The sequence below is a fragment of the Brachyistius frenatus genome, unplaced genomic scaffold (genome assembly GCF_029030835.1).
Source record: "Brachyistius frenatus isolate BFR_SWC_R1_liver_20210118 unplaced genomic scaffold, ASM2903083v1 Contig_116, whole genome shotgun sequence".
Classification (NCBI taxonomy): domain Eukaryota; kingdom Metazoa; phylum Chordata; class Actinopteri; family Embiotocidae; genus Brachyistius; species Brachyistius frenatus.
In genome coordinates, this window is record NW_027210715.1 from 151,862 (window position 1) to 167,234 (window position 15,373).

At 40.4% G+C, this 15,373-nt stretch overlaps 1 protein-coding gene across 11 annotated transcripts in view; it reads left to right on the forward strand.

The window, feature by feature from the left end:
• Nucleotides 1–15,373, forward strand: part of osbpl8 (oxysterol binding protein-like 8) — a 101,118-nt gene that overhangs the window by 68,919 nt on the left and 16,826 nt on the right. For all 11 annotated transcript variants that reach the window (XR_011311556.1, XR_011311557.1, XR_011311558.1 and 8 more), the window contains 5 exons: nt 9,445–9,518; nt 10,879–10,959; nt 11,513–11,614; nt 11,987–12,190; nt 14,444–14,528. Coding sequence is in view for 7 of the 11 variants with exons in the window: in XM_069713144.1 (XP_069569245.1) it covers nt 9,445–9,518; nt 10,879–10,959; nt 11,513–11,614; nt 11,987–12,190; nt 14,444–14,528 (546 nt within the window). In the remaining 4 variants the exon portion in view is untranslated. The remainder of the gene's footprint in view (nt 1–9,444; nt 9,519–10,878; nt 10,960–11,512; nt 11,615–11,986; nt 12,191–14,443; nt 14,529–15,373) is intronic.

The window sequence follows — 15,373 nt, forward strand, 5'->3', positions numbered from 1 at the left end:
TTTGGAGCTGGATTTCTTTGAAACAATTTCATTACTGTTTCAGTTTCTGTACTCGTACTTTGAGGAACATTGACTTTATGTTTAATAAAAACCCAGTAGGGCTTAATTATTAGTTATTATCGGTCATTTAAGTTATTGTTCAAGTAGGAATGCCAAACCTGACGATTAGGTTGATTCTTCCAGCCTCTTAAATTTTCCCTTCAACTTTGTCTTACGTGATATTAAACTGTTTGTCAAACCAAAGCAAACACAATGTGAATACATCAGTCTGCAGTTGTGATTGGCATTTTTATTTCTACTCTTTGCTGTCATTTTATTAAATAATGAACTCCTTAATTATGCAGAAAAGCACTGGCAAAATAACTGATTATAAGAATAATAGTTTGTTGAAACCATTAAAAGTCAAATATTTGATGTTGTCTTTAAATAGATCTGGAAATCAGAGCGAACAGTTGATGCCATGTTTTGCTTCATGACGTTTCAATGTTTGGGTCTACAGCTGCATTGGTTAAACAACAAAATTATAAGTTATAGTCTTGAAACATTTTGATAATTGGCTAAATGCACTGTTGTTCAGAGAAAAGAAGTCATCTCCTTTGGTTCTGGGAAACTGTGATGAGCTTTTTTTTTGCTTCACTGCTTTTTGACATTTTAAACACAAAACAGTAAATTAAATAATCCAGAATGATTGTTGGAAAAATTACTCAGAGGCTTGGTTCAAAATCAAACACATCGGACATTTATTCTTGCAAGAAGGAGCAACTACATGTATCCTCAAAGAGAGGTGTGCAGCAGCAGTGTTCCCCCCAGCAGTTCTCTACAGGGCTCTTCATCACTCCTCCATAGGGCAGCTTTTATACAGTTGACAAACAATTGACAGTCACCCCCATTCCCTTTGTATCTGCTTTCGTATGGTAATACTGAGTTGGTTGTAGGTCACAAGATAAGGACACAAAGGGAGTCGTCAATTAGATGCGGAAAGTAAAACAAAAAGAATCACTTGCAAATAAGACAGAAAACAAAGGAAACGTTTCGGAGCCTGCTTGACAAAGAGACTTTCTGGAGCCACAATGCAAACTAGAGGAAGAGACAAATCTTTTTTTCCATCAATGATCAACGATGAAAACAATCATTTGTATCAGCTGTGTTCAGTGTTACTCTTTTCTTTTTCCGGCCGCTACAGAAGGTCAAAATGCCAAATGAATCTGACCAAAAGTTTAATGAATGTGACAGTATTTTTTTTTTTTATTACATTGCAGTTTGAGCCTCTGAAGCCTTCCTCTAATATATCAGGCCAATAGGTCAGTACCTGCAGTCTTTACCGAGAGCAAAGGACCGGCCCGGTACCTGACAGCGCACATCAGCTCAGCCCAAGTGAAATATAAATAGATCACCTAATGGTCCGTCGCTCGGGCACACGTCCTGTCTGAAATATCACCTCATCCAACAGATAATGTGCTTCTGTCCTGCAGTCAGAATACAAGTACAACCTTTGCAACGGGTTTAGGCCACTTCATCTCAGTTGTTGTTATGTTTGTTTGTGCTGACAGACTCATAAGAAGCAGGTTTGAAGGATTAAAATGAGAGTTGGGATCAGCTGTGCAGATCTAAATCCTACCAATATAACTTTGTGTCGCAACATTGTGCTGTTGATTTGTGAAATTACTTCCTGATATCTCCCACTAAGGTAGAGAACACAGCTTTTTTGTTGTTTTTTACTGCATGTGTGCTGGCTGCAGTTGTTTACTGTTGTTTCCTCTGTAGCCACGGATCCACTGCAAGGGAAATTGATTTGGTGGGTAAAAATCGGGCCTTTATAAAACTGATAAGTGAGTAGAAAAGCTGCATCGTTGTGGTGTATAATTAGATGAAATATCTGCCCTTCCTCAGGTCAGCATGACTTGGCATACTGCGTGTTGGAACAATAGGTGGAGTTTCAGGCCATAAAAGATACGATGTTTTTGGTGCATTACCGTAGCACGTGATATCTGAAATTATTATTGTGCATTTAATGTAAGTTAACATCAAAAGTTAAAGGGAAGTATCAGTGGAATTTTCCAGTTTGTTTGTCTTTTCCCTTCAGAGAAGCAGACATCTTTCTGTTTTCATCACTTGGAGCCAGAATAGTCGATGCTGTTGCTGTGGAGTGTTTTCCCACTGTAGCAAACACTCAGGCAATTTGCTTTCCTAAAATTGAAGAGTAACTCGGCTGACAGCTTCCCCCTCAGTTTGTTGTTCTCCACTCACCTGTTGCCATGGCAGCCTTCAAATTTTCTGAAATAAAATACAGCAGAACCATTAAAAGCTGCTTTTTAGCCGATTTTGTAGACACGCTGCAGCTGAATTATTCAATTCTTTGAATCGATCTGGGTTTGCAGCAGAAACAAGCTTTAAATGAACTTGGTGGAAATAAGTGTCGTAAGAATCCAATGTAGCTGCATGAAACTGGGCTCCTTGTGGCGAGAGAGGAGGCTTCGGTGTTGAATAAAACATGATTGGGATGCAGTGAATTGATTTCTGGTTGGAGGCACTGGATGTTTACAATTTTAGCTGCAGATGATCACATCATCTTTATCAACTGGTGTTTTCAGTTTTAGATTTAGATGGATAAGAGTTTAAAATTACCTATCTTTTACTTTGCTTAATGTCAGCCTACACTTAATATATTTGAGGATCACAAAGAGACGGTCAATGATGAGAACGTTGACATCATACGTCAACGGGAGGGTTAAAACATTTTCTGAAAATATGCTGTTTTCATAGGAAAAAAACTGAATGAATGTTTTTGTTGTATTGTTTCCTTTTAATTCTCTTTTATTGTGTCTGTTGTCTGCTGTGTGTTGTGCTTCTGGTGATGTAGACTGTTTTCATTCCGTAAGGCAGATACAAATGTTGAAAGGCATTCGATCTCGCAGCATTCAGCTCCTCTCGTCTCGGCGTCTTTACTGTTTCAGTCCCTTTACTCTGCCTGTGTCTCACTGTCTGTGATCTGTGATGCAGAGAGAGATCATTGCAGCTTCTTTTCTTCTTTTTTTTTCTTCAAGGCAAATGCCTCAGTCAGTCTGCAGTGTGATGTGAGTCTCCCACAACTTCAGCTATACACACAAACACACACTCCCCGATATTCATTCTTAATAGCAATTGGCTTTATGTGCACCCTTTGCACCCTCAACATGGTGAAAAGATAGAAGGTAAAATTTTGCAATGTGGCAAACAATAGGTGTACACTTTTTTTCCCCTTTACATTTCTTTGAATGTTTGCTATATTTCACATCCCAATTGTGTGATATCTCTCACTCATCTTGTAATAGTACTCTTAACAAATAGTTCTCATTGATCAGTTTAGAAAATCTGTGGCAGGTTTAACTTACCACCATAGACTGTGTGTAAAAATGGGTGTAGTCTCAGGGTCTGGAAAGTGAATGTAAAATGCCCTAAAGTGCAATACCACTGAAGGCCACTAGGCTCCAAAAAGACCACTGGCTCCAAGTCAATATGGCCTCACGATCTAAATTCACTCCTTCTGATCAGTGTTCTGATGGTCAATCTGAAAATAATTCCGTCATTAATTAAGAAATTAGCCTCAAAGAGAAGTGTGTTTGGGGGCGTGTCTGGTTTGATTGACAGGGCTGGGGTGCAGTCAGGTTTCCGGTACAGGTGGGCAGGTGGGCTGTCTTGAGGTTCCTAGTCACATCCACCCCTCGCTCCTCCCCAGCTCGTCCAAACATGGTCACATCCGGCTCCAAAACCAAGATGGCGACAGCCAAAATGCCAAACTTGTGGTTTCAAAACGATAGTTCACAAACTAATGGGTGACATCTCTATGTTGTCCCTTCGTTCAGACGCTAACTGGATGGGATCTTTTCCTCCTGGAGCAACATGTTGCTAATTTGGCTGCTGGTTTGTGTGTCGTACATTAACATTACATATGGTGGAGCTTTTAAGAGGGCAGCAGTGTGGCACGGCTCTAACTAGTTTTTGGACCGTCTTGACAGCTGTATTTTCCCAGCAGACATCGGGCACCTCGACTACAATAAGGAATTATGCGTAGGAGGGGAAAGTAGATGCCGTTTATAATTCTAAGGTTGCCAAAATGAAGGACAGTCAACATGTCAGCGGCGAAGCTCAGTGCTGTGACATTTTGTAGAAGACATTGATGGTAGATGAGTTTATGAGTAGATGGGGATGGCAGGTCTGAGCTTGGGAGACTGAACTCTGACCTCTATCAGCTGCACAGTCACCATAAAACCAAAATTGTTTGCCGATGTTTGCTCTTCTTACTCATTCCTCAAAGCTTTTCTTTTGGGAGTAAAACACACAACATTTTTGGGAAAATATCCAACAAAGTATTTTTCTAATAAAGCTTTGATAAGTGCGCTCGAGTGTAAATACCTACTACAGCAGACTTATCTCCACTCAACAGTCATTTTAGCAGCCTGTTGAGCCAGGCTTTACCAGATCCAATTGCGTGAAGAAAAGGAAACAAATAAATAATCGCACACCAACGCGTTTCTATGTGAAACACGCCCACTAATGCTTCTTCTTTCCTTAAGTCTCAGTCATTCTCCTCAGGAGAAGGAAGGCTTATCAAAACTGTGTCGTAGCCCTCAAAGCTCACTTCTAATCCGAAGTATTGTTGTCAATATTTTGCATAATCCAGGGTTGTAACCGAGAGGCTCGTGTGGTTTGATCCCACATTAAAGAATCCTCAAAACCTCTGAGATTATTTGTTCTTTCTATCAATGAAAGAAAGGTTTCGTCCTTCCACAACTTTGTCGATAAAACTGATATAAAACGATAGTCTTTTTTTACATTAGCTAGCAGCGTCCATGTTGCTTCTTACCTTTTTTTGCCCCACCTTACCATAAATCGACATCTATCTTTCCACCCAAAACGGAGTACATTTTAGGAGCTACATTTTTAGCGACAGCCGTAGATGGCGGCATGATGTTTTAGGGTTTTATGTATGTCCACATGTTGCAGTCTGGTGAAAGCGATATCTGAGTCAGGACTTGAAGACTTTTCTTAACATTTGTCACAAACGTTCATCCAGACTCAAGGATGGACTGATTGGAACTTGTAGGTCAAAGGTCAATGTCTCTGTGACCTCAACGTTTGCGCCGTTCTTGTGAGCTTGTGATTCTAGTTTTTCATCAGCCATAATTATTAGAGCAGCTCCCTCGTGCCTCATGTCTGGCTTGTTATATTATAATTGAATAATTCTCTCTATCTGGTTGTTTTACTGAGTGGAGAACGGGTCTTTAAGTGTCTCATCACAGTGGAACATAATCATTTTGTCTGACCTTGTTTGTAAATGGGATGAAAAACAAGCAATCGCATTAGTATTTTTTGTATTCAGTTATCATGCTTTTACTTGGACTGTTTGTAATCGAGTGCACTTTGAAAGCGGTGGCCAGTCACGCAATCTGACTGGAACCCCAGCTGCTATTTCTGTCTGATCATTGGCGTCCAACTCGCTATGAACGTGGATATGCTCCTACCAAATGGACTCGTGGGAGCCAGGTCACAAAGAATGACTAACAGAAGGGGGTCGCAGCCATTTAGAGCCCAGATTTACAGGACTGCAGGCAGGCAAGACAGCAGCGAGCCACAGCAGGGTTTCACCGGACAGAGGAGACGTGCTGTAAAATATATACACACAATATCGAGACAGAATATAAGTCAAGCTCTTGTAACGTTTGCTGCTAGCTGAGACAACAACCATCTTCCTAACGCAGCCCCACCTCCCTCAGACAGGAGTGATGATGATGACTGATGTCACTGTTTTTCATTCTTTCTTAAATTCAATCAGTATTTAGATGTCAGGAATAATATACATTTTATTGACACTTTTAAATTTCTTTTTTGTGACATATGAGGTTTATAGTGATTTTTCAGCTGTAAATGCTACTGTTGCTGCTGTAGAAACAATATTTCCTCATAAAATATGAATCTATTCTAATGCAGTTCTGATTTTATTCTTTTTTTTTTAATGACAATCCAAAAAAAACAACTCTAATTCTTCAATAATGAAAAAGAACTATGCCTTATTAAAGAACTGGATTGATAAGAGAATGGCCAAGATGAAATCAAATCTGAACCAAGCCTTGTTTTACCGGCTGTTTTGTTTTTTTGTTTCATTTATTATTTTTATGGCACACGGTGCGTTTTTTGATGAATGTTTTAATGATAGTAGTTTCCTGTGAAAATGCATTTTTTATTATGATAACGCTCAGGATTCAGCTGAAGATGGTAATACACTTACCAAAAATCATAGTCCCTCTAAGTCTCCAATGAAGCGTGTGACTTATCCGACTCCTCAGATTGAAACAGGCCTGTAAACTGATGTTGCACATTAGAAACACATCGTGGCCTTCTTGAAGTTAAAAACACCTTCCTGCCTCTGTTAACAAAAGACTGGATTTTCTTTAGGTTTTTATTTTTCCACAGGCAACCTGTTGACTAAATATTTGTATACAACCCAATACTTTCTCACAGTCTACTGTCCGTTACAGCATTCATTTCCTGTGTAATATTTGGACTTTGTTCCATTTTAATTAATTCTCCTATTATCATCTTCCTGTCTCCTCCCGATGAAGGGAAGGGAACAATGAATTACGTAACCTCTTGTGGCTTGTTATAGTGGCTGAATTGCCTTTGAGTTGTGTTCCAGCTGAAGTTGGCATGGAGATGCGCCTGTCAAGGAGGCACAGATGGTCTGGTGGGAAGTCTAATGTACCACTGAAACCACACCCGCATTAAAAACTAAGGCGGCACTCAGAAAGAAGGAACGACAACTGCTGGCCCTCAGATCTTTATGTATATTGCTGTGGTGGCTTCATTAGAGCTGTAGATCTTTCAGCTAACACGCTGCAGCGCTGATCTATCAGTTATATGGAAAAACTTCTGTTTCTGCTTTACTTTTAATTCCATGCACACAGGTTGGCCCAGAAAACAAGAATGTTGGGTGTGATGCAGCGTCTCTTTGGAGAATAGAGCCACTGCAGTGGAGGCAGAGGGCACGGAGAACACAGAGGAGTGGAACTAAGCTGAGCAGATATGATTTATGGAGGGAATATTTCCTGGGGTTTACTGATCCTGTTGTGTCAACCAGAACCAGTAAGATGTCTGCAGGACAAAATTACAGTATGCCATAAGAATATCAAAGAGGGATTCCTGTTTCGCACAACAGCAGACACCGTTTTTATTATAGCTAATGATTCGTCAAATAAGATGTGACTCTTTTCCGATGAATAAATCTCTTTTTTGGAAATGAGAGTCTGAAGTGGTTCCTTCGCTCTCACAGCTGAACGCTGATGGCTTGTGGATAGGAGGCAGAAACGATCAAATATTTACAGGCTCTCTGTCACCTTGAGGCCGCCAGGGTCGCCAACTGCTGTGATCTCCGAGGGGAGTCTGTTGCTGAGGTTTCACTAATTGGTCGGAAAGTGTCTCACTAATTAAGATTAGAAATGCTCAAAGCAGCGCTCAAATGACAACCAGAAAGTTTCCGTAGACTCGGCAGTCTCTCCAGGATTTGTTGTGATTGTTGGCGATCAAATATTTTTTATATTTTCTAACAAATTATGATGCAATCTGCAAGTTTTATTTGAAACTTTTTTTTTTTTCTTTGTAAAATTACTGGAATTGGAAAGAAATTGCTAGTTATGAGAACACATATATATTTATTTATTTTTTAAGCTAAGAAAGAGTCATATATCAACTTCTTATAAAATTAAGCATACTACACAATAATAGCTGGACAATGCCATCTTTCATTAAGTTCTCATCTTTTCTTGTATTATCTGAACTTAGAACATTGAGCTCAAAGTTACAAAAAAAAATCCTGAATCATAATCATGACGTAGTTTTACAGAACAGATGTTCTGCAATTGTAGTATAGAATTCATAGGCTGCGTCCTCTGTACAAATAATTGCTTTTAAAAAGATTTATTCCAGACATACTGCTTGCAACCATCAGGTTGTACAAACTCTTGATAAGAACACATTTCCCATCGAATCTGTCACTTCCTGTTTTGTAGGATTTTCTTCAGTCAGCAAGGTTGACGGAAAAGTATATTTTGTTGTTGGAGCACGTTTTGTGCGGAAAAGCTTATGTTGCGCCGTGTCTTAAATTATATGCATGTATGTAGAGGTTTTTTTTGTTGTTGTTGTTTTTTAAACAATTCTTTGTTTTGAATCCACTTTCCACATCCACAAACTCCACAGGAACCTCCTTTCACCTGTCAATCATCTCACGTGAGCTCAGTTCAGATTAGGTACTTGAATCCGGCGCCAGTTCGTGTCCGTCCAGATTCTGTGGCTTGCTGCCACCTGTTTTGAAGGACAGCGTGCTTGTGTGACTACACTCATCATGTAATAGGATTGGAGCTGCAGTCAGACATTTGGACTGGAAATCCTTCACAAGATGTAAAGAGCAAACCACGGCCGCAACACATGATCATTGTCATCTTCAGTTGTTGACTATTGTTTTAATCAATCAATAAATCAAATAATAAAAAGGGATAGTAAAAGATATTTAAACCAACAGTCCAAAACTCCAAAATATTCCATTTAAATGTATAGAAAGGGGAAAGCAGCAAATTCAGAAGAAAGTGATTTTGCTTTATAAATGACTTTGAATAGAGAAATCCAAAATTGCTTTTAATTCATTTTCATTCATTTATCATTGTTAGTACTGAAGCAAGTAATAAACATTTGATTTCGACCTGTTTCTGACATGTTGATAGATCTATAGATGGAGTGTATTAAACACTATTTCTAGTTTTTTTATTTACTTCACGAGGCTTAAAAGCATTAATTGCTCATCATTTTAAAGCTGCTAATAATGTTCTTTTTTTGTTCAATGTTTTAGACCCCAACGTGGCACCTTTTAATTGTCTCTGTTCAACTGATTCTTGTGAAATTAAAATCAGAAAAGCATCAAATTGTCACACTTGAGTATTTAGTTTAGTTTCAGATGAATTTTCTGTCAATGGACTAATTCATTATTTAGCCAATTGTTTCAGCTACAATCTTTTCATTTACAAAAAAATTATGTATTTTTTCTAACATCCGGCATCACTAAATTCCAAGGCGGATCATTTCCATACAAGAGTTGTCAGTTTGTTGTTGTTGCGTCTCGACTGAGCGCGAGCACTCCTCCTCACTGTCTGAGTGCCTGGTTTGTGTTTGAAGAACTCAGGATTAGAGAATGAAGAGGTTGTTCTCTAATCCCTCTCCACCTGTTCACCCTGAAAACCACCCGGCGGCCGGTGATTGGCTCCTCCGACGGCCGGTCAGTATCTGTGCTAATAAAAAGCCTTGTTCGGTTTCGGCAGGCGCCGGCAGACCTGAAACCACAGATCCAACAATCAGATCCTGGTCTGCAGGCAAACACCGATGCTCTGAGCACGTCCTCACGCTGCGAGTTTTCTGTTACAGGTTTCGAGAGAGGGAAGGAGGACCTCTTGCCCCTGTCTTTGAAAGAGGACTCACATTCCATATCCAAGAGCAAGGTAAGAGTTGATGTACTGTGATGGCAGGGTTACAACGACTGGGTGCTTTAAGTGTGCGTCTTTTAATGAGACCAGAGAATATGGGAATTACTGCGCGTCTTCTTTGCTTTTTCCCAGTCTTGCCTCAGGGTTGAGATAGCCTACATTGAGATGACTCACGCACACACTGTACCACATCAAGCATTTATCAACTCCAATTCAAACTCAGCCCCTCTTTCAAGGGAGCTCAGCATGGAGGAGGCCCGGCTGGTTAATCTGCCGAGGACCAAATATGTTTCAATATCAAATATGTCAAATATGTTTGTCAGAGAAAACGTGGGCGTCTGAGTCTCCCTCTGAGTCACAGCAGCAGACAGCGATCCTGTTCAGTTTTTTGGTTATGATTTGCAAATCTTAAGACATATGATAAGATAATCATTTTAGAGATTTCAACACTGTGTCAGCAGGGTTTCCCAAAACCAAGACATGATTTTAGAGGAACCTTATCTCTGGTGTTTAATTCATCTTTCGATTCAAAGACATCCACCATCTGAGATGTGTTCTGAAGCAGAACTGAGCCCTGGCCGTGTTCACAGCAATCCTCACGGGAAGCAGCGTAGTCCCAGAAAAAAGGAAACTCTCCAGGTTTCTGAACAGAGGAGTTGATTTAGAAGTGAAGATTTCACCTTTCTATCATGTAACTCTTTCTCCGAGCCTGCCTGTGAGCAATAAGGCCTTAAGTAGCCCTGCTGTTGGATCCACGGACACACACCCGCCCTGTTTGTCTTTAAAAAGTTGGCATGCGGAGTGATCTGGCGGACACACACACACACACACACACACACACACACACACACACACACACACACACACACACACACACACACACACACACACACACACCACACAGTGACATTTGTAGGCTTCATTCCACTAACCGAGCTACCAGGGAAGCAAACGAGCCCGAGAGGAACAAGACGATCACCTGTAGATGGTGGTTTATTTTTTTTTATTGTGTTGCAGCTATTGTTTTGAAGAAATCGAATGTAATGGCGTCATTTTAGTCGACTCTGTTGATTGTATACTTTGTGTGAACAGAATTGCCCTGAAGAGGAAACACTTTGTGAGGAAGATTACATTTAGTGGATATTCTTATCCAGAGCAGCATCAGTAAAACAAGCTAAAACTCCCCGATTACCAACAATACAGGCGACTCTTGGTGAGGCTGCACAGAAATCCTCTCGGGACATTTATGGGTAGAATTAACTAACAAATGGCTCACAAGTTTTTGTTTCTCAGATGAGCATGACTAATTTAAGAGTAACGGAGATGTTGATGTGACGCTATTAAAGCCTTCTCGTTCCCTGCTATGCATTCGCAGTCTGAAACGAAGCTGTACAATGGCTCCGACAAGGATGTGTCAGCGTCTGGAGGAAAGCTCACCAAGAAGGAGTCCCTCAAGGTAAGTGAGCTTTAAAGCAGCTTAAGTCTTCTTATCCGGACACTAATTCTCAGAGCGGGCATATTGAGTCTTAGAAATATGGAGCATTACGTATAGGCTAATTACAGATCCTTGTCAAGCACTGTCACATATTAATGTGGTTGTGTTCTCTCACTGCAAGTCATTACACGTCAGATATTTATTCCTTCCATAGTGCGCCGATTCCACCACAACACAAAATGTGTACAACCAAAAAAAAAACATTTCCCAAAAAGTTGGGACGCTGTGTGAAATGCAAAGGACACCAAAATGTGTATTTACATTTTACACAGCATCCCAACGTCTTTGTAAACAGGGTTGTATGATACATTACATTTAAAGGGGCAGATAAAATGCAAAAGTTCCTCACACATCAGCCAGATGGTACCAGGTGTTATTCTAACAGAGACACTCAGGAGTGGGATTTCACTCTTTATTATTTGTTGCAAATGGAATTCAGTGCGAGGCCGTGTGTGGAAAATGAACATTCAGAGTTGTGCGAGTGGATGTCTTTGCTTCGTCTTCCCCTCTGCAGGTGCAGAAGAAGAACTACAGGGAGGAAAAGAAGAGGGCGACCAAGGAGCTGCTCAGCACCATCACGGATCCTTCTGTCATCGTCATGGCTGACTGGCTAAAGGTGAAGCATCCCATCGTCAATATTTCCTGCTGCATTATGTATCTGAATCCACATGTTTGTTACAAAACAAATTTATGTTATAGAATTGTTTCAAATCATTTTTGCATGAGCTTGGATTACCTTTATTGATGCTTTCATGAAAAACAGCTCTCCAACACAAATTATTATATTACAACATCACACTACACATATGTTCAGCTTGTGACTGGCAGGTTTAGGGTTTTATTTCCCCTTGACTTGAAAAAAACAATCTAAATTCTTGGAATGAAGCCCTCCCATCTTGTTAAAGCTTCCCTATGTAGCATAATGCAGAAGGTCATTTTGTTGGCGCTTTAGATTACCTGACATTTCTCTGTAAACGTACGTCTCCAGATCCGCGGCACTCTAAAGAGCTGGACCAAGCTGTGGTGTGTGCTGAAACCAGGCGTCCTGCTCATCTATAAAACTCACAAAAACGGACAGTGGGTGGGAACGGTGCTGCTCAACGCCTGCGAGCTGATCGAGAGGCCCTCCAAGAAGGACGGCTTCTGCTTCAAGCTCTTCCACCCGCTGGAGCAGTCCATCTGGGCTGTCAAGGTCAGAGAACGCCTTTCTTGACGCAGGATTCCCTGCAGACAGGGACACTTTTTTTGTGTGTGCTGTTTTTGTCTTTATTCAGACAGAAAATGTGGTGAATAGTAGCTGTGAATGAAATCAGCGACTCACTGCTGACGGCATGTGAACCCAAATCCATCGGTTGTTAGTCGCCCTGGGGAGAGTTCCTTTAAGGAAACCGAGGAACAAATGGGACTTTTGCTGATAGTTAGACTCACAGGTTCACTCCAGAGTGTCTTCCATAACTAGTTTCTGGTATTTATTGTATGAGCTTAGGATTTTTTACTCTTCACCTTAAGAAAACATGAGCAAAAAGGTAACGCCACTTATGTACAACCGATGTTTGTAGTCTGACTTGGAAAAGACATTGAAAAGTCACAGAAAGCTCAAATAATTTTCAGCAGTTTAAGAGGCTGTTGGTCACCGTAGCAAAGAATAGACGTGTCAGCCTCTGAACAGAACAAAAGGCACTCACATGAATAAATGAAGAGCTCATAAAGGATAAAGTGGAATAGTAAATGCAAAAAGGAAGCAAGCTCTGAGTGAAATTTGGCCCAGATGATTAAAGGTCCGCCTGATTTAAAAAAAAATTTTTTTTAAAGGTATTAATGGTAACATTAAATAAGTATTCACTGCTGCACTTTAGTCTGTTAAGTGCAGAGGGGCAGTGTTTTTTTTTAAATTGGTGCTCTGTAAAGTAAGTGGTGCTCCTAATCCCTTTAAAATCCTACAAGAACCAGAGTACAGAGTGTCCGGCTCCCTCTTGGCTGCTACAAGTCTGTTGCTGTTGTGGACACTTTCAAGCCTCAGAGCTCTCTGTTCTGTTCCTTCCGCTTGAAAGGAAATCAGTGACTTCATCCTAAATCCAAGACCTGAATTACACCCTAAGACGTGTTTTGAAGCAGATGGAAATTTCTGTAAAGTCAACTGTGAGTTAGAGGAGAAGATGAAAACCATTCTCTGAATACTGTGTAAAACTACAACAAGTAGCAGGTTAGCTTAGCTTTGCATGAATAACAGGTAGTCTGTCTAAAGGTAACACAATCCACATAAAACTTAAAAACACACCTCTGAACCTCACTAAACGTTATGTCTTTGTTTAATCCGAACAGAAAGCAACGTGTGAAATTGATATTTTGTTTGTTTCTGGCTGGTTGTGTGCTGGACTGTTTCTTTGCAGGTGCCGTCACTTCCTGCAGGAAACAGTTTCGCACATGAATCCCAAACCACATAAATATAAATAACCAACATAAATCATAACAAACCACAATGTTCTTTCTATCTGTGAACAGGTCAGGCTCGCTGTTTCTTCATGTTTCTAGTCTTTATTCTAAACTAAACTAGTCTGGTGCTAGCTACAGCTTCATATTTACCATACAAACATGAGTGGTATGAACACTCCTGTCTAACTCGGCAAATAAGTAACTTGGAAATAAATAGTTTACTATTACTTTCAATCTCCCTCAATTGACTTTCATGGAAAAAGTGTCTGACCTTATAATCCCATTTTGAATGAATAAGTGCAAAGCAAGAGAAGAAGAATCTCACCTTTTAAAGGGGAAAACAAATCACATGGAAAAGGGGCTCTTCCATTCAAACCCAAATCTTCTGTCCCTGGATGTTAAAACAACCAGTGAACCAGATTTGGATGTTAACTGTATAATTCTGAGCACATCTTAGTTTAATGTAGGACAGACACAGAAAATAATGCGCATAGCTGGCAATTTTCCTTTTTGGCAGTGCACATTGTCCATTTGTTCCTGTGTTTTCAGCCCCGTTCAGTCGTCCACTCCAGCTGTGACCGGGTGTTCAGCTCTGACCCGGCATCTCAAGTGGTTCCATTTGTTTGTGCTGTGAAAAAGCTTGAATCACAGTTATCACTCTGTGTTTTAGATCACAGATTAGATCACAGATCACAGATTTCCCTCCCCTTTGTACTCTTCACTATTGAAATAAGCACTTCCCTCATTCTGTGCACCCCTCTCCCCTCCCCTCCCACCACTAATTTGCATAACTATTACATGCTTGGGAGTCGAGATTTTAGCCATTTGCACAAATAAATAATTAATAGATAACCCAAGAAGACATGAAAACACTCGAGGTGGATGGAGGAAATAACAAAGGAAATCCTCAAACCATTGCAAAATAAAAGGACACAAAACACCCTCATCATTCTTTAACACTGTCATTGTTTAACATGTACTTCCTGCCTTTGTCTCTTGTTATTGTAAACAGGGTCCTAAAGGAGAAGCGGTTGGCTCTATCACGCAGCCGTTACCCAGCAGCCACCTCATCTTCCGCGCTGCCTCTGAGTCTGATGGTAAGAGACAAGCTTGTCACTCACAGCTATTTCTGACACTTGTCAGGAGCAACTTGCATTGAGTGACAGATTGCATAATAGTGGTGTCAACAAAGGAATATTAGTTTCAGCTGACCGCCACTTCAGCGAGCAGTGAGTGGTCTTTTGTGGAAGAGACACTAGCCTTCATCTTTGCTTCATTAACCATTGTTTTTCTCCAGCCTGCTGACTGATTTACCTGAAATATGAATATGTGTTTTAAGCAGTTGGACAATCATGACCAAACACTGATGGTGTTGTTGGCCTCTTTCAGTTTAAAAGAATACTTTTGAACTTTCTTTTTTAGTTAAAGTTTTCATTTGTCTTTGATTTGATGGAACAACAAACCAGTCTGCTGACCACACTCAGTCCTCATCACTGCTCAAGGCGAGCGACTCAAAGCTACATTTGCCACTACCAGCATAACACCCCTGAATTGCCATCCCTACAGTTGGCAGTTGGTGTTGCATTGTGGGTGACGTAGGCGTCAGGTTTTAGTGAGAAAGAGAAAAGCATGGAATAAAAAAATGAAGGTATCCGTGGCTCTACTGCATCATATTTAATGCTTTTTTTCAAACCATTCATTATGAGTCCAACAGTAATTGAGTGGTTTTAGAAGTGTGGGTTCTACATTCAGTGATGAAACATAAGAAAACATAAGTGCATTTCAGTACAAGGTGTGTGTTAGTTGGGAGGAGAGAAACCTCACTTTATTTGTGCTGTATGTGCTTTTATGTGGGTTTCAGTTTATGTCTGTGTGAGAGTACAGAGAGAAAATGACACAAAAGGAGGCTTGAAATGGAAAGCTGCTTGGTGAAATTGCTGTT